This window comes from Alligator mississippiensis, chromosome 8, assembly GCF_030867095.1.
Source record: "Alligator mississippiensis isolate rAllMis1 chromosome 8, rAllMis1, whole genome shotgun sequence".
Classification (NCBI taxonomy): Eukaryota; Metazoa; Chordata; order Crocodylia; family Alligatoridae; genus Alligator; species Alligator mississippiensis.
In genome coordinates this window covers 10,779,406-10,801,944 of record NC_081831.1, presented here as the reverse complement: position 1 = coordinate 10,801,944, position 22,539 = coordinate 10,779,406, and the positions used below count along the sequence as shown (strand labels likewise).

Sequence of the window (22,539 nt, the reverse complement as noted above, 5' to 3'; positions counted from 1 at the left end):
TTGTGGCCATGAAGCCTTTTGCTAGTCGGGCGCTCCTAAACACGTCCCTAGATGGAGTCGTTGGCACAACCGGGTGCATTCTTAGGTCCAGGTGGCCATGGGTGTTGAAGCACAGGCCGTGGGTTTGGGAAGCCGTGAGACTAACTATTGGGCGGTGGCAGTGGTGAGAACGAGGGTGGGCACATGGAATAAACTTTCCACAACCTCACAATACAAATAAGAAACAAGATCCTAAAAAGAAGGTCCCGCCATGAGTGAGAATCTGGTCAGTAGCTCCTTCCCCCCACTCCTCTCTCTCTCTCTGCCTGTGGTACACCCCATAAAAACATTTTCTTTTCCTACAGCCCAAGCTATAAAGGACACTGTACCATCATAAAGTGGCTGGTATTCCACTTCTCTTTGTTCTGATTAATTTGCATGATGCACAACTCATTAACTACAACGAGCGTAGTGATGGAAACATCAGAGTTTCAAGGAACCACAGTTGCTTGTCACCGAGGTGTTGGCATTATCTAGTTATTTGTGAAAGACACATGGATGTTTTAAATGTTTCTGGAAAGAATAACAGAGCCTGCATTAAAGTCACAAAGGACTATGGGGGATTGGAGAAGAGAGGACTTCTGCTAGCTCTACACAGAGCATTTTCTTCTCTTTGCAGATCATGCTGCCACGTGGGTGGTTTGCATAACACTCAGGACTTGGATAGGAAGGGGACCCGATCCAATATTTCTCCATTTTATAGTTCACAGTCAGCAGCTTGGAGGAGGTTGCTAGAAGGTTTCAGAGAGAGAGTTGTATCCTGGGAGCGTCTCAAACCTGCGTAGATGCAAAAACATGTTTAATGTCATTGTCAGTCATATCTCCCGGCAGGCCATGGCAAATCTATGCAGGCATCTAAAATTCCTGTGAGCAGCCCCAGGAAAAATATTGTGGTGCCAGGGAAAAGGACAGCTGTCTGGCAAGTTTCTTTTCACATAAAATAATTTTACATTCCTAGCAGATCACTAGGGTACATGCTGGGTCCATAAGCAAAAGCTTGTACAGTCTGATCGCTTCATATCTGTCGGTCGGCTGCTGCCTGGGAGGAAAGATAGGGGCCAAAAGGGAGCGTTTATTTTTGGCCTCCTTGTTTTTACGCTGTTTGGGACCTGATCATTCGTTTCAGCAAGACCGTGTAGCTTAGCTAAAAGTCATTGGATCGACTTCAGTCCGCTCCAGCTGATTATGTGACCCTCTACATCAAGTCATAGGTCCTCCATTTCTCTGACAGGCATGGTGGCAGCTTTGAAATACCTGATTCACGGTACCACGGTGGTAGTTTGAGCTGCATGACACTGTGAGCAGCATGGTGTTGCAGCGCGCATGAATTTTCTTAGAGAGGCCAGATGGTGAGCAATGCGTGGGAGAGGCTGGAGTTCCCCACCGCCGAGTGCTCATGTCAGTGTTTGGCAGCTGCATCTCTGAAATGTTCGAGTAAAATGGTAGCTCATCTTGTATCCTGGAGAATTGTTTGCCAGTTGTGGTTAGAAGGCGGATTTGACAACCTGCCATGGCTAAGGGAAGCTGTATGTTGTTATGTCCCATTAATCTTTCTTCTTCTTTTATTTCCCCTGAACCACTTTAAAAACAGTGTGTTAATTGCCTTCATTAAGAATAAAGATGCTCCGTCCTGGTGGGGATTTTTCATTGCGACTCTGATGTTCATCTGTGCCATGTTGCAGACACTAATCCTTCACCAGCATTTCCAGTACTGTTTTGTTACTGGGATGAGGCTGAGAACAAGCATCACTGGGATGATCTATAGAAAGGTAAGACTGGAAGCATTTAAATTGTCCAATGCTTCTGTGTATAGTCAAGCAAGTAGCTTCAGTCATTGGATAATCATAGAAGAACAGATAGACGATTATGGGGAGAAAGCAGCCTTCGGAAAATAGAATGAATGCTCATTTTTTTTTAAGTGTCTTAATAAACCTTATGCTGCTTTTAGAAAAAAGCAGCTCAACGTGGGTGTGTTGACAGGCCATCATGCATACACACTTAAGTATTGGCTTCACTTAAATAGTCAAAGAATTGTGTCCTTAGATTGGGAAAGAACAACGTTTCATGTTTTGACTTTATCAAAGAAAATAATAATCTAGCAAAGAGGCACCCTGAACCTTTCAGACTGGAGGAGCTCAAAAGCAAAATGCCTCATGAAATCATATCCCTACAAGTGAATTAAAAATGATTAATGACTGACATCATTGTTTTATGGAGAAACATTTTCTCAGCAGAGTGCCTGAAGATTGATTCAAGGTTCACAGTCCTTGCGGTCTCTTTTCATTTTCCAGTCCTTAGTCATCACCAACTCAGCAAAGCGCACCTCCACTGTGGGAGAAATTGTCAACCTGATGTCAGTGGATGCCCAGCGGTTCATGGATCTGACGACTTTCCTGAACTTGTTGTGGTCTGCGCCACTTCAGATCATTCTAGCTTTTTACTTCCTCTGGCAGGTACAGAAATCTTTCAGTTTCTATGCCAGGGACATGCAGATCATTTCTTTTTTCTTGGGTTTTTTTTTACACTCTACTGCTTTTGGAAACTTCCATTCATTATCTCTTGCTTTGGTGTAAATGATTTACACTGGTTTACCAAATTAACTGGATTCAGCTGGACAGCCAGAAGAAAATGTGTGAAGCAAAACAATGACCTGTTATATAATGTTGCTGCTTCTCTAGCTCATGAAACCTTGTGTAATATAATATACATATAATCTACTTTAGTTAGTCTAAGGTGCGTATTTACCCCGCCTTGTACTTGACTTCAGGCTAATACAGCTAACTATGTCTATCATCTCAGAGTCCCCAGCCATTGATCCTTATAGCTCTCTACACATACCAAAGAGAGCAGGATAGAAAGATAACGTCATAACTCAAGGAAGTGTCCTGGAGTAGATAAAGTATATTTTTCTGTATGAGGAAATGTCATGCAAAACAATACAGACAACATTTCAGACTAGCATATAGAGACACCACCCACCTGCTCCCATAGAGTTTAACACTGCATTCAATGTTAAATTATAGCTGTTTGTGAACAAATCGTTGTCTTCCAGCACTTTAAAAAGTTCTCTTGTGTCAAACTTGCTAAGCCTGCATGTCCCAATTCAGACTCCGAGTAACATACCTACAAGTGCAGTTACATTTTAAAGAAAAGGGACAGAAAAGAGTAGGAGAAAGAAGAAAGAATTATTATTCCCACTTTACAGATGGGAAAGCTAAGGCACAGAGCAATTAATGATTTGTTGCAAGGTCACACTTGGCAGGGGGATGCAAAATTAGAACATAGGTTGCTTGACTACCAGTCCAACACTATATCCATAAGGCAGTCCTTTTCCTAGGCCCAATTGTATCTGCCATTGTGAGATTTCAGGACTTACTTTCAAAATCAACATGATTTCAATTGCGTGAAATCAATGACTGGTTCTGGAGACAGAGCATGCTTCATGGTACATGGTTAAGTAGCAGTTTGACAGTGGAGTATGTGGCATTATCTCTGGAGGAAATTTGTTTTTCTGACTGCATGAATGTAGACTGCAGCAGTGGATTTTGGGGTGCTATACCCACTACCAGCTTCCTCTTCCTTACGTCTGTGAAATAATACCTTTGTGGTACCCAATGAAAAGCAGCGATGACATTGTAGCCCTTTCTAGTGAAATGCAGGAACCCATCCTGTGACTCAACCTAAAATTGTTGGTGACTAGCAAATGGACCAGTTACATTTTCTGGCTCAGAGGGAAGTCAGAGGAAATCCACTCCGACTGTATATATGCCTGAAACATTTCCACGTACTTCTATTTCTTTTTTCTGCTGCTTGTATTTATTTTCTACAGATATCAAGACGCTCTGCTTACATTAGTCCACACCTGTATTCTCTTCCTACCAATTACCAACTTAAGAAATAAGTACTGGAGTTCTCAGGCATCATCAGTGCTAGTATAAAAAAGTCATAACTTAGGGTCGTGCCATGATAAAGAAGTTATATAACGAGGAGAAGGGATGTAAAGCCAGGACCCTTTACTGGAAGGAAGGGCACTCAAACTGTCCTTTGTTAGAGAAGCAGTTCATTGCTCTTTTCAGGGCTATGTCTTTTTAATGCTCCCTACAGGAGAAAGTATCATTCCAGGAAAATGAAAACCTATATTTTTCTTTTCTTTTCAAGACCTTGGGGCCTTCAGTATTGGCAGGAGTTGCAGTGATGATCTTGCTAATCCCATTCAATGCTGCAATTGCTATAAAAACTAGAGCATTCCAGGTAGGTAAGACACACAAATATAACCCAAGGTTGAAAATCCCTCTTAATTTTTTTTTTTGAACAAATTACCTTCTCATGTTACTGTAAATAATTCAGTGATTACAGTTTTAAAATCCTTCAATTTGATATTGATTATTTTCCCCATTGAATTTGCTGGGTTTCATGTCTACATTTCACTAGACTTGGGCACGGAAGCCAGCCAGGCTGTGTTTCATTTCCTCATTCTTGCACGGTAATATGATGCTGCTGTTTAACTTGGCAACACTGCAAGGGAGTGATTAAAAGAATTCATTCAAATGTGGAGACAAAGTTTCCTTTTCCTTTTTTTTTTAAATGCTGTTCCACCCTTAAAAAAAACACCCAAAACTTTGTAGCCCACTCTAGACCTCAACTGCATGAGAGTGCACCCTTTTTATGGAGTCCTTTCTTCTTTGACTTGTTTTTGGATCGAAGCCATGGTCTGAAGAAAAGGGGTTCTGAAGGAAGTGTAAGTGAATGATGAATAGGTCCCTACATGGATCTTTTGTGGGATCAGGCTGCAAGGAGGGCAACTATATGGAAAGTCGGGCTTTTGTTTTTGCTTTGAGTTCATAAAAGGAAATGTAAGACCTAGTCTGGGTGAGAAACAGAGGTCATTAGCAGGTAAAAACTTTGCAGTTTATCTGCGGCATCTTATCATAACTTGTTTATGAGCCCAACTGAACAAGCTTAATTTTAGTTTGTGCTGATGCTTTTGATGCTAACTGGAGATTATACTAATGATTTTAATAGCCATGGTTTCTCAAATAGGCCTGCTGCACTGCGTTGGATCCCTTTGTCAAGTGAAATCTGGCAATCTTCAAAAAGTATCTTGACGCCCACTTGCTGGAGTCATCTGATCCCAGCAGTCTTTCCTGCCCAAGTGCAGGGGGGCTGGACCTGATGATCTATAAGGTCCCTTCCAGCACCTAACAACTATGAAATGTGCAGAATGGTGCCCAATGCACCTGCACTGTGATGGGACAGTTTTGTGATGAGAGGATACTTCCTCTTCCATCCAGCTGCTGCCCTCTATTATGAGTAACTAGAAAGAGGCCAAATGCATGGGTATCGTGGAACTGTTCACTTCTGTCATCTAAGATGGGAACTGAAACTCCCACCTCCTTTCTCACGCCCTTCTGAGCAGCTAACAGATGATCACTGCCAACCCAGGCCGTGTTTGAGCCGATGACTCTGAGATGAAGGGATCCTTTATTCTTTTAGTGGTGATCTTAGTCATCCACACTTGAGGGATACTAATGTAATAATGCACTTTCACTTGTAGGTAAAAAAATCTGGGTCATAGATTGTGGTGAATAACAGGATATTTTCAGAATGTATTGTGATTATTTGGACGGCTGATAAAAATAAAAAATTAGCCCTGGTGGTAAAATGGTGCATGAGTTGGAAAACAAGTGTATATAAAGGCACAAGGTGCAGCTTTAGTAACAGAACAGTAGTGTTATGTTCCAGAGAGCCTTTTGACAGCTAGACTTGCTAGTGGATCTACTTATTAGTCACTTGCTAATAAATATTAACCTTCCTTTTCCCCCCTGCCCATAAGAAGATGGAAAGGGCTGCATAACTGTGTATGTAAAATTTGTCATTATCTTTATACTGAGTGGGTAGATGCTTTTGGAGTAACCAACTGAGTTGTACTTTCATAGTTGTTAGGGCCTGGAAGGGACCTTACAGATCATTGGGTCCAGCCCCCCTGCACTTGAGCAGGACAGGCTGCTGGGATTAGACGACCCCAGCAAGATGGGTGGCAAGAGGCTTTTTGAAGATCTAATGAAGTAAGGGGTACCCAAAGCTTTAAAAAGGCACTTTCAACATAAAGCAAAGACCTAGTCTGGCTTTTCTAAAGTACCTACATTTCACTGAAAGGTAGTGTTGAAACTGTTGTCCCTAACTAATAAATGCCATTAGTATGCAGTTCTGTCTCTGCCTTAAAAAAATGCTATTTTGAATGATCCAGGTGGAACAGATGCAGCATAAAGATTCCCGCATTAAGCTGATGAATGAGATCCTGAGTGGCATAAAGGTGCTGAAGCTGTATGCTTGGGAACTATCCTTTCAGGAGAAAGTGCTGGAGATACGAAAGAATGAGCTGAGTATTCTGAAGAAAGCAGCCTATCTAAATGCTTTGTCCACTTTTGCGTGGGTCTCTGCACCATTTCTGGTAAGTTGTGTTTCTGTTGCTTGCACAAATAGGCGTGGAAGAGCACAGGTTTGGGGGGTGACAAGTAAAGCCCTTAAATAGACTGTCCCACAAGCCAGCAGAACTCCGTAAAGAAAGAGAGCCCAGGTATCCTCTGGTAACTAAGAAATCCCCTTTGACTTCAGGACTTTATTTTAACTGTTCTTTGAGCGTGAACACTAAAGCCATAAAATATATTTTTATCAAAACCGTTTTCTGACTTTTAGGTTGCACTGACCACGTTTGCAGTCTATGTCTCTGTGGATGAAAACAACGTCCTGGATGCACAGAAAGCTTTTGTCTCCCTCTCCTTGTTCAATATCTTAAGGTTTCCACTCAACATGCTTCCACAAGTCATTAGCAACATTGCACAGGTACGAGTCATTAGTTGCTTCATGCCCCCCCCCAACCCGCAGTGTCCTCTGGATTTCAAACTGGACTCTAAGCAATTCAGAATGTCTCCCATTTAGCTTTTTTTTTTTTCCTTTCTAATGCCGTTTAATTAACATTGCACAAAATTAGCTAACTGTTCATTGATTAACCATACACAATGTTAGCAAGCTCAGCAACTTCTATGTGAGCTTTCACGTACATGAAATACCACGGACAAATTTTGCCTCCCTTAAGCAAACCTAACTTGCTCTAATGCATTTTTTGAAGTTTAAATTTCAGGGTATGGCCCAACCGAGGAGAAAAATGAGTACATTTTTATGAACTACAGGGTGAAAGTGCACAATGTTTTGCCTGTTTCCCATCCTGCAGAGAAGGGAATCATTCCCCGTTTTAAAAAGGATGAAGTGTAATACCTGCTTCTTTCCTTAGACAAGCGTGTCCCTAAAGAGAATTCAGCACTTCCTGTGTCACGATGAACTTGATCCAAATTGTGTGGAAACAAAAAAGATAACTCCAGGTAAAGGCATGTTGTTATATTAATGTAGCACAGAAAAACCAAGTATTTATCATATTTATTTCTTTTTCTAGAAGAATTACCAAAAAAAAAAAATGTCATTCCAAGGAGTTTGGAAAGGAAGTCCTGTCCTGGGAAGTGATTGTTTGCTCTTATTAAGACAATGAAGAAACGTGTTTTTCACTAAACTGCTATGCTGTTGCTTTGAGCGTGCATTTATAATTTAACGAGTGCTAACAGCACCCTGTATGGCAGGACATGAGCTGAATTTTTTTCACGTTAGCCAGAAAGACTTTTTCCTATCTTGTGCACTACACAAATATCTGGGAGGGGAGCTTTTCTTTCTTCCAAGCACTGACTCTTGCCAGTGGCACAGCATCCCAGATTCGGTGGGAAAACCTTCTTATTTTATAAGACTCACTTCGTTCTTACACAGTTCACCACACTGGTACTTTGGATCAAACCCGGTTTTGTCTGGAAGACTGTATCAGGGAAGCAGGGGAGCACCATAACACAGCATGCTATAGCAGTTTTATAGTTTCTAGGGTGGGAAGGGACCTGAACAGATCATCAAGTCCGAGCCCCTGCCCTGGGCAGGAATGAGTCCTGGGATCATAATACCCCAGCCAGATATCTATCCAACCTCCTCTTGAAGACCCGCAAGGTGGGGGAGAGCATCACCTCCCTTGGGAGCCCATTCCAGAGCCTGGCAGCCCTAACCGTAAAGTAATGCCTCCTGATATCAAGCCTGAACCTGCTATCAGTCAATTTGTGGCCGTTATTCCTTGTTATCCCAGGCGGTGCCCGGGGGAATAGAGCCTCGCCTATTTTCCGCTGGTCCCCCCTGGTGAGTGTATAGACGGCCACCAGATCCCCTCTCGCTCTTCTCTTGTGGAGGTGTCCTGTGATTCTACAGGGGACTGAATAACCCTGCAGAGCTGTAACTTGTTAGAGGAGAAATGTAGAGCTGCTAAGAGGCAGGCCTAATCTTGTCCATCAAGTTATTCAGAAAATTGGCATCCTTTTACTGACTCTAGAGTAGTCTCTTGAGTAACATGGTGTAACAATTACATAGGGACATTGCATACTTTAATGGGCAATTCATTTAATAGAAGCTCTAGGGACCAGTCTTGCCTGGGCTGGCTGAGATTTCCATCTCAGTTCTACATTTCCGTGATTTCACTGGATATGTTTGAGCTGAATCTGGTTCCTTTTATTCTCAGCAGCCTTATCCTGTGGCTGAGCAGATCACCAGCTCTTGCTTCTCATGCTTAAGAAAAGGAAGGTTTCATGTTCCCCAAGTTCCCTTATCCCATAAACAAACACATCCGTTCTGTCTCCCATCTCAGCAGAAAGGCCTCGCTCAGCACCAGGATATAATATCTCTGCCTCCTGTCTTTGCTTTGTTCTACAGGCTATGCCATCACTGTAACAAATGGGACTTTCAGCTGGGCAAAGGAGCTCGAGCCAGCTCTGAAAAAGTAAGATTTCTTTACTGCACAACATCTACCCGATTCCTGTTTGTGATTCCTAAAGAAATCCACTTCCAAGGCATCCTGTAGAATATTCCATTTTATTGCTACAAAGGAATATTATTACACTTTGTAGTAATGTGTACATTACAGCTCTTTCTTAATTACAGCTTATAAATATTTGCTTGTGTGTAAGCAAATTGCATGAGCGGATAGGTTGCTGGTTTTGCTATGGGGTTGACTGAGATGTGCTACCATCTTCAGGATCCAGGCAGTGCAGGTTTTATTCCCTTCTGCAATAGCTATTACACCATGCCCATGCCTGTGATATCTAAGGCACTTTTTCAAAATCTGGGTTTGCAGCCCTTTCCCATGTTTTGCATTTTTGATATGAGAATTTAAACAAGCTCAGATGGAGCCTCAGTTGAGTCCTTGCATACTTGGCATTGTTTTGCATACTTTCTCATCACTTCTTATATTGGACTCTTATGCTACTGAGCAGGTTATAGAACCACTTAAGTAGAAATGATAACATGGGCCAACCTTCCTAAGCCTGGAGAAAGTCCACATTTTGTAACAAAACCTGCAACCAAGTGAACTTCCCTGTTTGGGGATTTCATTCGGGAAGATCCATATAGGATTACTAGCCATTTGGTACTTGAAAAAGTCACTGTCCCCTGAAATGCCAGCTGGCGGAGGGCGAATGCTGCTGAATAGGAAGACAGTAAAGAGCAGGTTGGAGTTCTGGTGGTGAATCCTGCTTTCAATACATTTTAGCAAGCCCTGTCATGTTTGTGAAGAGTCTGAGAAATTCCTAAGGCCCTAGTCTGGTACTATCTGGATCTATGCATATAGAGCCTATATTGATATCAAAAGGTTTGGGTGAGGTATGGGAGTCTGACCTCGCAGCTGCAGCTTCTGGATCAAGGTCTAAATTAAGATATCAGAAGGGGAATGATTTGTATCTGAAAGTTTTGTTTTGCCCATCATATATCAGTAGCATTTATTAGTACTCTAAATGTTTCAATTAAATGGTTTGAACATCTTTGAACAAAACATTTAATCCCTCCTATTTTCCTGGATACTTTTTCTTGGTGAGGAAGTCCCTCAAATCATCTGCTTGCTTCCAAACTGGATATAACCATTTGTGACCAAGTAAGCTAGCCATGAAAAGTATCAGACAACTTTATCTATAGGGCTTGTTACCAGCTTGGATGATTTCCTCCCAGGGAATTCAGTGTATACCGCAAAGCTGATAGAGAAATTGTTCTGGTCCATAAATGGGACTCCTGTGTACTACTACAGTACAAATGGTACCCGCTATAGTGACTAGGTAGAGGGGATAGAGTAACTCATCTGCATTTACTGAATCCATCTATTTTTCATTGGCTGAGGTCAGGATGACTGTCAGTGTATACCTTATGCCTGGTTAAAAGAGCTATAATATATTTAGTAAATGAATGTTTAATTAATGTCCAACCTATTTCCTCCACAGTGTTAATTTGCTGGTCCCCAGTGGCTCTTTGATTGCTGTTGTTGGCCACGTTGGCTGTGGGAAGTCATCTCTTATATCTGCTGTCCTTGGTGAAATGGAAAAGCTAGAAGGGGAAGTGGCAGTCAAGGTTGGTGCTGCTTAGACCTCCTGTCCCCACTCATACACCTAGTATATTAGATACCTGTGGATAATGCATTCATTCAAATTAGCTTAGAGCAGGGTTTCTGAGGAGTTTATGCTTAGACCGTCCTCTCTGTGTGTTTGGGTTTTGCCCATACCTGTTTAATCAAGTTCAGTTTTCTACTGAGATTTCTACTGTCCATTAGCAATTTAATGCATATTCAAGTACAATGCAACATTGGAGTTAGAGCTATAATCATTAACCCTAAATTGCTTAGTAAAGTTAAATCTGTTTAGCAGTGAATAAAAATTAGAGGCGTGATTTTTTTTTCCCTTCCTTTTTAGGGCTCTGTTGCTTATGTGCCACAGCAAGCCTGGATCCAGAATGCAACCCTGAAGGACAATATTTTGTTTGGCCAACCTTCTAATGAACACAAGTACCAAAATGTTCTAGAGGCCTGTGCTTTAAAAACTGACCTTCAGGTGCTTCCAGGAGGTGATCAAACTGAGATAGGAGAAAAGGTAGGACTCTTAACAGCAAACGTGCATGATGGCTGCTGCTTTTTGCGGCTAAAACGAGATTGTTTTATAGATATTTGGGACTCATTCCAACAATATTTTTAATCATATTCTTAGCTTTCAGTTCTCATTTAAGTGCATCCTGTTCAGCAAAGCACAGAAGGAAGTATTTTCTGTTCAACCGTAGTCATTTGGACTTAAACGTGTCCTTAACTTTAACTGTGTGCGCTGTAGTGTTTTACTGACTCGCGGTCCTAAATCTGATCTTTGTCTTGCTGAGCATCTTCAGTTCCCGGTAAAATTCTGAATGGGGCAAGGCAGTCTGTTCCAGGTGATTGCACACTCCACCTTCTTCCACAAGTGTAAGGTCACTCATGCCGAGTTCAGGAACATGATGCATTTTGGAAACCCTTTTAAAGAATTGATTTTGTTTGAGGGTTCCTAAATGACATTACATACAATTCTCCACCTTTAAGCTGTGATCTGAATGGAAATAAGGTGTGCCGGCTGTTTGAGGATTTCTTTCCCCCTCCAACTGAGTGTGCTATTCCTTTGAAGTTCCCACATGGTGCTCAGGCTTATACATGACATGTGAGTGCATCCGAGCCCTTTTAGTGTTTGGACTACTTATGTGATGTATTTTGTACTCTCTTCCTACCCCGCAGGGCATCAACCTCTCAGGGGGTCAGAGGCAGAGAGTTAGCCTTGCTCGTTCGGTGTTCAGCGATGCTGATGTCTACCTGTTAGACGATCCTCTCTCGGCTGTGGATTCCCACGTTGCAAAGCACATCTTTGATAAAGTTATCGGACCAGAAGGAGCACTTAAAGAAAAGGTAAGGCTGCATTTGGATTCTTTTTTCTACACAAGTCCAAACTCCTGAGCCTTCAAGGGTTAACCAAGCTTTCCTATGGAAAATATTCAGGATGGTTATGTTGAAAATAGAAGTGTCTCAGGGGATTTACTGCACTCCCCTTCTTGGACTTTGTTTACAATCTTAAGGCTTTTGCTGGCAGACAGAAGCTGTCACAATGAAGCTGCTAGAGTTCACCCCACCTCCCCCAGCTCCTAGCAGCTCTGCATGGCTTCTGGCAGCAATTCTGGCACCAGGCATGCAGGGCACTAGGTGTTACAGGGGCCACAGCTACTGCCACCCAGTACCCATGGGGGCATGGGTGCTGGGTGGCAGCAGAAGTCTTCCATCACTCACAGAGGTGGTGGTGGTGTGCTGACAAAGAGGGGGTCTGCTGTCACAGAGGAGCTGTAAGTAGGACTTCCCCATACTTCTGCTGGCAGAACTTTGTGGGATAGACCAAGCCTCAGGGTTGTTCATTACTCCCACGATATCACACAGGGGACGCTCATGAACAAGTCATTGCTTCCACCAAACTTTGTGGTATTCTTTAACTTTCTGACTCCTCCATGGTCTTTTCTCAGATACAGGATCAGGCTAGATCAGAACTTAAAAGGGAAACTGCAAGGAAAAGGAGAGGCTGCATGAAGCATGATTCAGCAATATAGACACTGCCCCGTGACTAAGCGTGTACACTGAGGGTGTGACTAGTTCATGTGAACATATATAAGCTAGCCTTATACAAGCTAGCTCAAGTACTAACAGCCAGTTGCAGCTGCATGCATTTCAGGTGCCAAGTTCGTGTTTGCTTGTGCAGTATGCGCTGAAGCCTGCCTGGCCACCGCTACACCACTGTTAGTACTTGACCTGATTAGATTAAAGCAACTGACTAATTTTGGATCATGGTTTAGTCATACCCTACGTCAGTACTAGATTAGTTTCCCAGTTCTGCAGTAGTGGGGTGATATACTATTAAAAACACCGTCATTTCAAATGAGGGATAATGCCAAAACCCTGTCACAGTTGAACATTGCATGACTCTCCTCCGAACAGTCACGGTTCTTCTGCCTAGTCTCTTAGCTGAACTCCGAGTTAGTCAAGTATGGGGAGCAGAGCCGATCCTAGTGGGTGCGGGACCCCAAGCAAATCAGCCTGTGCAGGGCCCCCTTAACACTGCACGGGGCCACGGTACCCCTGCAAAGGGTGGGGGGTAGTCTCTGTGCTTCTTCTGCGGCATGGGTCACCCTGATTCACCATACCCTAGGGATGGCTCTGATGGGGAGTTATGTTATGCCTGTCTAAACTCTTCCCAGTAATGGAACATAGTAGGTGCAGAGGTGGCATTGTAATGAGGAGGTGTTTCTTCTTCCCATGCAGACCCGAATTTTGGTGACCCATGGCATTAGCTTTCTACCTCAGGTGGACCATATAGTCGTCATTGTAGATGGCAGGATCTCTGAAATGGGATCCTATCAAGAGCTTTTGAAGCAAAACGGAGCTTTTGCAGAATTCCTTCGAAATTATGCACCTGATGAAGACACAGAAGAGGATGAGCCAACAAGTACAGTGTTTCTTGTTCTTCTTAAGCTATAGCTTAAGTCAACCAGACCTGGGTTTTTCTAGGCATAAATGTGATCAGGAAGGTGTAATAATCTGGCCTCCTTTATTTTTTCCAGCTGGCAAGGAAAATGTTAAGTATTGTCATTTTTTTAGGCTAACCAAGCCAGCTTGATAACCCTTCCAGTGTATAGGATGAATGTTGGGAGTACTAAAATTTGAGTAAGTAGCTGTCTTCCAAAATAAATTGTTTTCTTCCAGAAAAAAAACAAAAACTTTCCTTTGCCTTAGGCTATGTGCCTGTGGCAGGGCACTGTTAGTGCCTGCCACTTTAAAGACTCAGCCAAGCAGCCAGCAGGTGCTTGATTGCAGCGGCTATTTTAGATCTCTGGCTGCCTATATAAACAGGGCAGTTTGCAGCTGGCAGCCCAGGTAGTAGCATTGCCTGGCTGCAAGGCTGCTTGGAACACCTGGAGGGAAGGGCAGGAGCTGTAAGGGATGGTTCGGAGGCTCCTGGTCCTGGGCATGACCTAAAACTGTGCTCTGCCGGGAGGGGGTGGCCTGGTGGGGCTCTCAGTGGTGCAGAAGCCCCCAGGAAATACCAGGCCAGTTACCACTCTGGTGAAAGGTGGGTCGGGGTGCCTTAATAACCCCAGCTCCCACAACCAGGTGGGTTACCCCCCAGTAGGGTCCAGGAGGTGGACCCAGGAGAGAGAATGTGGCTATAGACTCAGAAGCCTGACTTGAAATCCCCCAATGGGTCAATGCTGGGGCCAGGATTGGAAGGGTCAAAGGACCAGGGGCCCACTGCGAGGGATGCCCAGAGGCGAGGGCCTGGGGTCCCGACTGGCCTGGAGGTGAGGCCAGGGCCAGTGTAGCCAAAGAGAACAGCTCAGAGAGCTAGGCAGCCACGAATGAAGGTGGAGTAGGCCAAGTGAGGTCCAAACCAGAGGATTCTGGGGCCCAGAGTGGGGCCACTGTTGTTAACAACTAGAGGATGCCATCCGCAAGGCTTGGGCTGTGGTGTAGGGGAGGAATGGAGCTGCAGGTAGCGCCCCCTGGCACTGGGGCAAGAAATAGGCAGCCTCCCGCCTATTTAACAACTTAATTAATTAACATCAAGGCATGGCAGGAGAGAAGGTAGGCGGTTGGCCCAGAAACAGGTGGGCAGGCCAAAAGCAAATTGGCCCAGAGGAGACCTCCCTGTTACAGTGCCTCTTCTCTACAATAATGTGGGAAATTGGATTCTTTCAGTATTTCTAAAATATGAGAAAGAGAAAGACTTTAACAGTTAGCAAAGGTTTCTTGGTGGGAAAATTCAGTGGCAGTCTAAGGACAGATTTGGACTTGACTGTCCCAAAGGAGTATCCAGAGTACAGTATTTCTGTTTTACAGCCTGATGCAAATGGCTTCCTAATCTGAGTTCTTTCTGGTTTTTATCTGTCTGAATTTATATGGTGGAAAATGAATGTGATTTGGTTAATATATTCCTTGGATGTAGCAATAAGCGTCAGGAGTAAAAAGACAAATAGGAAGCAGAAGTTGTATGTAATCTCGCTGGCAACAAGAGAGAGAAGTTCCTCCTAGCTTCCCAGGCTGAAACACTGGAAGGGTGGGTTCTGTTCACAAATGTGGCTAGGAGTGATAATAATGCCACCCCTTAGCACTCAGAACGTCTTCCAAATACTTGACAAACATTAATAAATCATGCCAGCTGCCCTGTCGGGTACAATCACCATTATCTGCATAGAGAAACTGTTGCAATGAGCTTCAGGACTCAGGCTTCCAGTTGCTATTTGTGCCTTGAGTTTCTGCTTTGTTCAGCATAAAGTTTAGATGCAATCTTCCATTTCAGTGCTAGAGGAAGAAGAAGTCTTGCTTGCTGAAGATACACTCAGCAACCACACTGATCTCACAGATAATGAGCCAGTGACAAATGAAGTCCGCAAGCAGTTCCTAAGGTAAACATTAAGGATTTTTGTGAACCCACTGCTTAGCTGAGCTTGAAGCATGTTTTAAGGAAAGGGTCTTTAACATTAGCAGATAAGGTAGCTGCTAGCATAACATAGCTAAGCTACCAGACTCTGCATCTTTCATTGTAGACTTCAGTTTCTTCTGTGTTAAAGCCTCCTGTGGCCATTTAAAAAAATAATGGATGATAATATCATGTAAAACATCTATTCCTGTGACTCTGTTTTTAATCAAAAGTGAATTAATTCCAAGTGACTGTGCAGTTCTCGGATGGTGCTACAGTAAATATTTATACACACAGTGCTGGGCTGCTGCCAATTAGATTAATAATAGGCCTTTGCTTCACACCTGTCCTCTGAGTGTCTTGGAAGTCTTGGGGGTTTTTGAGTAGCTCATTCAAACATGTAGTCTACTTCCATGGCAAAGTGTCCTTGCTGGATAAAGGCAGGGGTTAGGTTGGTGCTGTGAGTGCCACAGCTCCTCGCAGCAGATGTGGTTGTACCTGAGGACCAGTTTTCTCAGTATGTTTGGAATGATTACTGGTTTTGTGGATTTAAGTGTAGTGATCTCTACTTTTTTTAGTATCATGGTTTGTAGGGTGCCATCTTGGATGTGCGGATTGTGGTATGAAGAAAGTTGATGTTTGTATAAGATAATGCAAGAGAGAATGTGAGAGATGGGTAGTAGTTGTTGAAGTTATGGTAGACTTCAACGAGTGAGTCCAGATGTTCGGTCCAGACAATGAAAATATCATGTATGTATCACAAGTACACAGGTTCAATGGCACAGTTTTCCGAAAACTTCTCTTCAAGGTGGCTGATGAAGTGGCTGGCATATTGGAGAGGGGAGCATTTGGGTGCCCACAGATGTGCTCACGATTTGGAGGATGTGTTGGTTGTTGAAAGTAAAGTTGCTGTAGGTGAGGATGAAACGGATGATTTGTGCCATGCGTTGTGGTGGTAAATCTGTGTGTAGTGCCATGTTCTTACAGGTATTTTTGGCAGTGTTGTCTTAATTTTGTGAGATATTAATGTAAAGGCTAGTGATATTCATGGTCTGTCTTCACACAGAGGTGGTTAATGTTTTGGATCTTCTTGAGGCAGTCTATTATGCCTCGACAAAAATTTGGCCTTTTGAGTGTCAAGTGGTTTGAGGATGATTCTGTGAACCTTGATGGTTCTCCAGTGAGGGTATTGGCTTCATGTGATGCCAAAGTTACCTTATTATATTTAGCTGCTCTCTCTGCTACCTTCCCTGTGCTCCCCAGGCAATAATGACCTTGAATGGTCTTATTCTTTTCAATAACTAGGTTATCTATTTCAACGGCCCCTTACTGGTTTTGCAGCTACTTCTGATACCTTCTCTTTGCTCCACAAACTGCCCTCTTTTCCCTTCTCTGCATAACCATATCCTTGAAGCTGAAGAGTCCGTTTGATCTTATATTTGGGTTTAGGCTGCATCTGCTTCTTTCCCAGATCTGGTGAAGGGTTCTGTGTGCCCAAAAGCTTGTCTCACATCCCTCCCATCTATACGGTGGGTCTGGTAAAAGATATTACCAAGTAAACCTTGCTTTTTTCATATTCCCTGGACCCTTCTGGCTACAACAGCACTCTGGCTTTAAAGTCAGGCTTGTAAATACAGGGCCTGCTTATTATACGTGCTGAGCCTCCGCAGCTTCCATAGAGCTCAGTAGGAATTTTTTTCTCATCGCCTCTGACAGTTGGATCATGTATGTAGGTATTTAGCCTAACTGCCCATATCTGCAGCGGCGAGGTACGCAGACATCTCACAGGAGGCAAGCAGCAGAATTGGGAAGCGAGTGCCTGTCTCCTCAGCCTCAGGCCTGCATTTGAACTGCCATGATCTTCCTTCCCACTCCTAATAAACTCCTCATTTTAACAGGCAAATTAGCGTGATATCTTCAGAGGTGGGAGAACGTCCCAGTAAGATGTCAACGAGAAGAAGAGTATGTGAAAATAAGCCAGTAGAGGCTCTGCCAACAAGAAAAAAATCCTCAGACAAACTTATTGAGGCGGAAACTGCTGAAACGGGAACCGTACGTGTTGATTTTTTTTTTCTCTTTTATTTTCTTTTAATTATATTCAAGTTTATATATAAAGTTTTATTATACATAAAAATGTGCTCTGTTAAGCATGTTGCATTCCAAATGCAGGGAGACGATAGCTTTACAAAAGCCATAAGGGGATTTAGGATTTGTTGTACTAGATCAGGTCCCTGGGACTTTACGTCTGGGATAATATCAGCAGAGGCTTCTGTACCTGGACAACACTTTATACTGCTCCATGAAACGTGTCTGATCACACCAGTCTTCGCACTGCATAGCTCCAAATGTTATTTGTCCCAGAATGATCTAGACCCTTTTTAAATGTAGCATTATTGTTTGTTCCTGACAGTCTACAGAAGTGAATTCCTCACGTTAGCTGTGTGCTGCACGAAGATAGTTTATTTTACTTAAAATTGTCCTTTCCGTTGTCTCTGGGGAGTATTTGTTACACCACATTGTAGAACCAAGAATGGTTTACAACCTGTATGCAATCCTGGGTTAGAGACCCTCTGGGGAGGACAGCTATGTTCTGCTGAAGGACAGCCTTCTAAATTGAGGAAGGGGTGGGAAATGACTGAGCACATAAAGGAAAAAAGGAAGACGCAATGAAAATACCCAGGAGGTTTGTGCCGCCAGAAAGTTTCCCGGACTCTGTTTAAAAAAAGAGCAGCCTCCAGACTGCATTTTCTACACATTAAACATTGTAAGCAGTCGGTGTCATGGCAATTGGAGGAGGTATTAGTTAAATCAGTGGTCTCAAACTTGTCAAATCTCAAACTTGTTAGACTTGAGGTGCCTCCATAACTTTTGTGAATTGAGCAGCACTTCGTTTCAAAAACGAATGCATTTATTACAGTGCTTACCTGCTTGCAGAGAGGGGCCGGGCATTGGGGACAAGCCTGGCTCTGCATCTCCTAACACCTGCTGATCTCTTCACACCTCAAGGCACCCTTCAAAAGATCTTGTAGCCCCCTGGTTGAGTGTCACTGGGTTAAGCATTATTAGTTGCTACCATATATCATGAACCTTTCCAAAGCAGCTCAGTCAATGGGACTCATGCTTCTAATTATGCCCTCCCCCTATTCTTTTAAAGATGCATTTTTGCTATGGGTCCCTCTCTAAGCAGGTCTACATGGGAAACCTACTCTGCTCAGCAATGGAGCCCTTAAACATGCTGCATTGCTCCACCTTGGGCTGCTTCATAAGCTGGAAGCAGCATAGCTGTGTCCAGGTAGCAGTGCCGGTGGGCCAGTTAGTATGGGGGACAACTAATTAGCCCTTTCATTCAGCCCTGCTAATTAGCCCGCCTGAAGCACGGTGGTCTAAGAAAAATTATGCATGATCCCAAAAAAGAAAAGACCGACTGTTTCAGAGGAGTTGCCACTCACTGTCAAGAGATGAAGCTGTCTCTTTCAAAGAAGCAATCTCCTGACTTCGAGCTAAGCTAACTAAATTGTATTTCCTGCAATTTATTGGAGGTTTGGGCAATCTCAAGCTTAGTGGTCCCTCTACTGGACAGATCGGGAGAGGCTTCTTTTGCTTATTCTCTCTCTCTCAGCTCCAGACTAGAGTTGCATGTAGACATATAAATACACTGTGCTCTGCAAATTTTCAGGTCAAGTTGACAGTATTTTGGCAGTACATGAAGGCCATCAGTCCCATAGTATGTGTAATTATATGTTTCCTGTATTGCTGTCAAAATGCTGCTGCGATCGGGGCCAATGTATGGCTCAGCGACTGGACCAATGAACCTGTGGTAAATGGAACTCAGCATAACACAAGCACGCGACTCGGTGTCTATGCTGCCCTGGGCCTCTTGCAAGGTAAAAATATTTCTCAGGTGAATATAGTTACGATTCATCCTCATGTAGCAAAGAAGAATGAACTGGGAATGTCATAGCAATAACTGCAAGGGCTCCTGCGCTCCAGAAAAGATGATTTGCAAGAAAAGGCAAAAAAGTAACATGGAGCTGGTAAAACTTGATTGAATTGATGCTTTGGGAACTACTTGATCCCAAGGAAAGGAAGGACTAAGAAGCTTGGATAATGATGAAAGGCGCTGGGAGGGGCATAGAGATATTAAGTAAGAATTGTAGGATTAGGATGGCAGCGGTGAGGATGAGATGGAGACGGAGGGGCAGGGTGAGAACTGCGTGGAGGGTGTACACAAGGATGACATAAGATATGTACGTGTTGCACATGGGCTGCCTGGCTGGATTCTGCTGACTTTATTCACTTAAGTTGTTTCCCTGCAGCCAGCAGTATATAACATAGTAATGGGCCTAGATATAGCAGATAAAGAAGAAAGTCTTCTGCCACAATGAAAACAGCTGATTCTGTTAAAGTCAAACAGCTTCATGTTGTGCACACTGAGCGTACAAACTTCTGCAACTTTCTTCCTTGTGTTAACAGGCGTCCTAGTGCTCATCTCTTCCTTCAGCCTGGCAATGGGTGGCATCAATGCAGCCCGAAAGCTTCACACTGCACTGTTGGAGAACAAATTTCACACCCCCCAGTCTTTCTTTGATACCACGCCAACAGGTCGAATCATCAACCGCTTCTCTAAGGACATATATGTGATTGATGAAGTGTTACCACCTACCATCTTGATGTTCCTACAAACTTTTTTCACCTCTTTGCAAACCATGATTGTCATAGTAGCAAGCACTCCACTCTTCGCTGTGGTTATTATACCCCTAGCAATTCTATACTTCTTTGTCCAGGTAATTTATTGTTTGTGGGGCTGTTGTCCTGACAATTATGATACTGTTCTTATTGTTTTGTTCTTACTTTTACCACCCTGCAGAAACTTTGAAAATATTCTCTTTGCGCTGATCCTAAAAGGTAGTCCTAAATGGCACTAAAAAGGCAATAAGCTTTTTTTTTTTTTTTTTTTAACTTTCTTGGTTTTTAGCTTTTTGAAAAGCTCACAAGATGACTTTTTGAAACCGTATAAAATATATTTATGGAAAGAAAATATGGATACTCTTGACCCGTTTAACTTCCAACCATTAGTTCTTGTTATACCTTCTTTGGCTAAGTTAAAGCCAGACAAAATCCAGCTTGGTCTGATAGATATTAGGAGCCTGAGTTTAGTAGTTTCAAGCAAGTTACCAAAAGAGGTGCCCACCTTGAAGATAATATCATATTAATGGGCAGTCTTGCTGGCACTCTTGACTGAGCTGTCTGATTTTGAATTGGGCTGTGCAGACTGAGTGTCGTCCTCCTTTAGATGTGGTGTTTCTAGGGGCATGGGCAAACAAACAGATTATTGTGAGTTAATGTTGAGTGGAGACTTATGATGTTAGAAGGCAAAGTAGATATGTACCTTTGTAGACTAACTAAATAAGATATATAGAGAAGGCACAGGCTTTCATGAGCCTGGGTTCTCTTCATCAGCCACTGTGGAAGGGCTTGCTGTGTCAGTTGTTCTGCAGTACCCGTCTGCACATCTGCTCTTCACAGGAACTGAAACATCACTTGGGGCAATGTAGCCTTCAACAGGGTCACGCTGAGCGTAGTTTAGCTTTCACTTAGCACAGAGTAAGAATCTGCTCACAAACTGTTACTGCAGAGTGGCAGACAAGTGATAAGTCCTTGCCCAGCAGTAATCTCTGTTAACATGTTGTTTGTCCGTATCTTAGATCACGCCAAAGCCAAGCAACTGGAAACCGGAAATAGGCTTATAACCTTTTCCTTCATATATATATCTGCATCGCAGGGGGATGAGACAGCATTTTTCATAATCACCTGTCAGCGCATCTGTGAGCTGATCTAAAGCATACTGATCAATGATGTCGATGGAAAACCTATAGTCATTTGGCTGTGGACTTTTGATTTCAGTGAAATGAATTTCATATCACTCTTTACTATTAGCATTAGCATTGGAAATATTTAGGTTACTATTAGCATTAGCATTGGAAATATTTCAGGTTAGAATTGTATTATTGTACTGTGTTTTCATTGCTTATTTAAATTTGTAAGAATTATTTTGTGTGCTTTTTTACGTTTAACATTGACAGCGGTTCTATGTGGCCACCTCGCGTCAGCTAAAGCGCCTGGAGTCTGTCAGCAGATCCCCCATTTATTCCCATTTTTCGGAAACAGTCTCAGGGACCAGTGTCATCCGAGCCTATGGAAGAGAGAAATCCTTCATACACATCAGCGACATAAAAGTAGATGAAAATCAGAAAAGTTATTATCCCGGCATTGTATCGAACAGGTAAGGCCATACCCACCATTTAGGCAAGCTAATGTTTCCATGGCAGTTCAAGTGATTATTTACCTCTCTATATGTTTGCTTATTTAACAGGTGGCTGGGTATTCGAGTTGAATTTGTAGGAAGTTGTGTTGTCTTCTTTGCTGCTCTCTTTGCCGTATTGGGTAAAAACAGCCTGAATGCTGGCCTCGTAGGACTTTCGGTATCCTATGCATTACAGGTGTGTATTTCCTGTCTCAAATGGGTGTTCATGAAGATTTTTTTTTATCCATAGCATTGTCCTATTACCATCTTATTGAGAAGTACTCATAAAAATCCTTGTTAATGAATAACTTATCACCTAGTGTGATGGTAATAACAGTTTATACACACACACACACACTACTTCTAGAAGGCCTGAGTTCTTCACAAATGAGGAATTTATATGAATATTTCCAGTGATCACCTCTGAGATTGGGTCCCCTTTGTGCTACAGATAGTCACCACTTCAAAGAGCTTGCATTCAAAATAGATAAGACAGTATCCCTGCTTCTGTCCCTGCGAGGAGAAATGTTTAGGGTAACTTGTGATAAAAAGATCTTAATCTGACTAAAGTACAATTTGCACAAAAGAACAATGAGACAAGGATGATATGAGGGATGCAATTCTGGACCATGAGAAGAAGGAAAAGTTACTAGTAAAAGCAGAGATGATAATGTTAAAATGGATTCTTGGAGCTGGCTTGAAGGACAAGGTGAGAAAGATGGCATTAGGACAGCCTTGGGGATACAAAAAGTCACTAAAAAAAAGTCAGAGAAGCTAGATTGTGATGGCTTAGCCATGTAATGAGGCAGGACAGAGAGACCACTGACTACA

At 42.9% G+C, this 22,539-nt stretch overlaps 1 protein-coding gene across 5 annotated transcripts in view; it reads left to right on the top strand.

Moving 5' to 3' along the window:
- The window catches only part of CACNA1G (calcium voltage-gated channel subunit alpha1 G), a 346,031-nt gene that overhangs the window by 315,772 nt on the left and 7,720 nt on the right, over positions 1–22,539 (top strand). For all 5 annotated transcript variants that reach the window (XM_059732103.1, XM_059732101.1, XM_059732102.1 and 2 more), the window contains 17 exons: positions 1,631–1,808; positions 2,331–2,492; positions 4,198–4,290; positions 6,287–6,490; positions 6,736–6,882; positions 7,331–7,418; positions 8,830–8,896; positions 10,383–10,509; positions 10,848–11,024; positions 11,687–11,854; positions 13,250–13,433; positions 15,285–15,390; positions 17,303–17,456; positions 19,081–19,288; positions 19,878–20,188; positions 21,488–21,687; positions 21,778–21,904. In XM_059732103.1, coding sequence (XP_059588086.1) covers positions 1,631–1,808; positions 2,331–2,492; positions 4,198–4,290; positions 6,287–6,490; positions 6,736–6,882; positions 7,331–7,418; positions 8,830–8,896; positions 10,383–10,509; positions 10,848–11,024; positions 11,687–11,854; positions 13,250–13,433; positions 15,285–15,390; positions 17,303–17,456; positions 19,081–19,288; positions 19,878–20,188; positions 21,488–21,687; positions 21,778–21,904 — 2,701 coding nt within the window. The remainder of the gene's footprint in view (positions 1–1,630; positions 1,809–2,330; positions 2,493–4,197; positions 4,291–6,286; positions 6,491–6,735; positions 6,883–7,330; positions 7,419–8,829; positions 8,897–10,382; positions 10,510–10,847; positions 11,025–11,686; positions 11,855–13,249; positions 13,434–15,284; positions 15,391–17,302; positions 17,457–19,080; positions 19,289–19,877; positions 20,189–21,487; positions 21,688–21,777; positions 21,905–22,539) is intronic.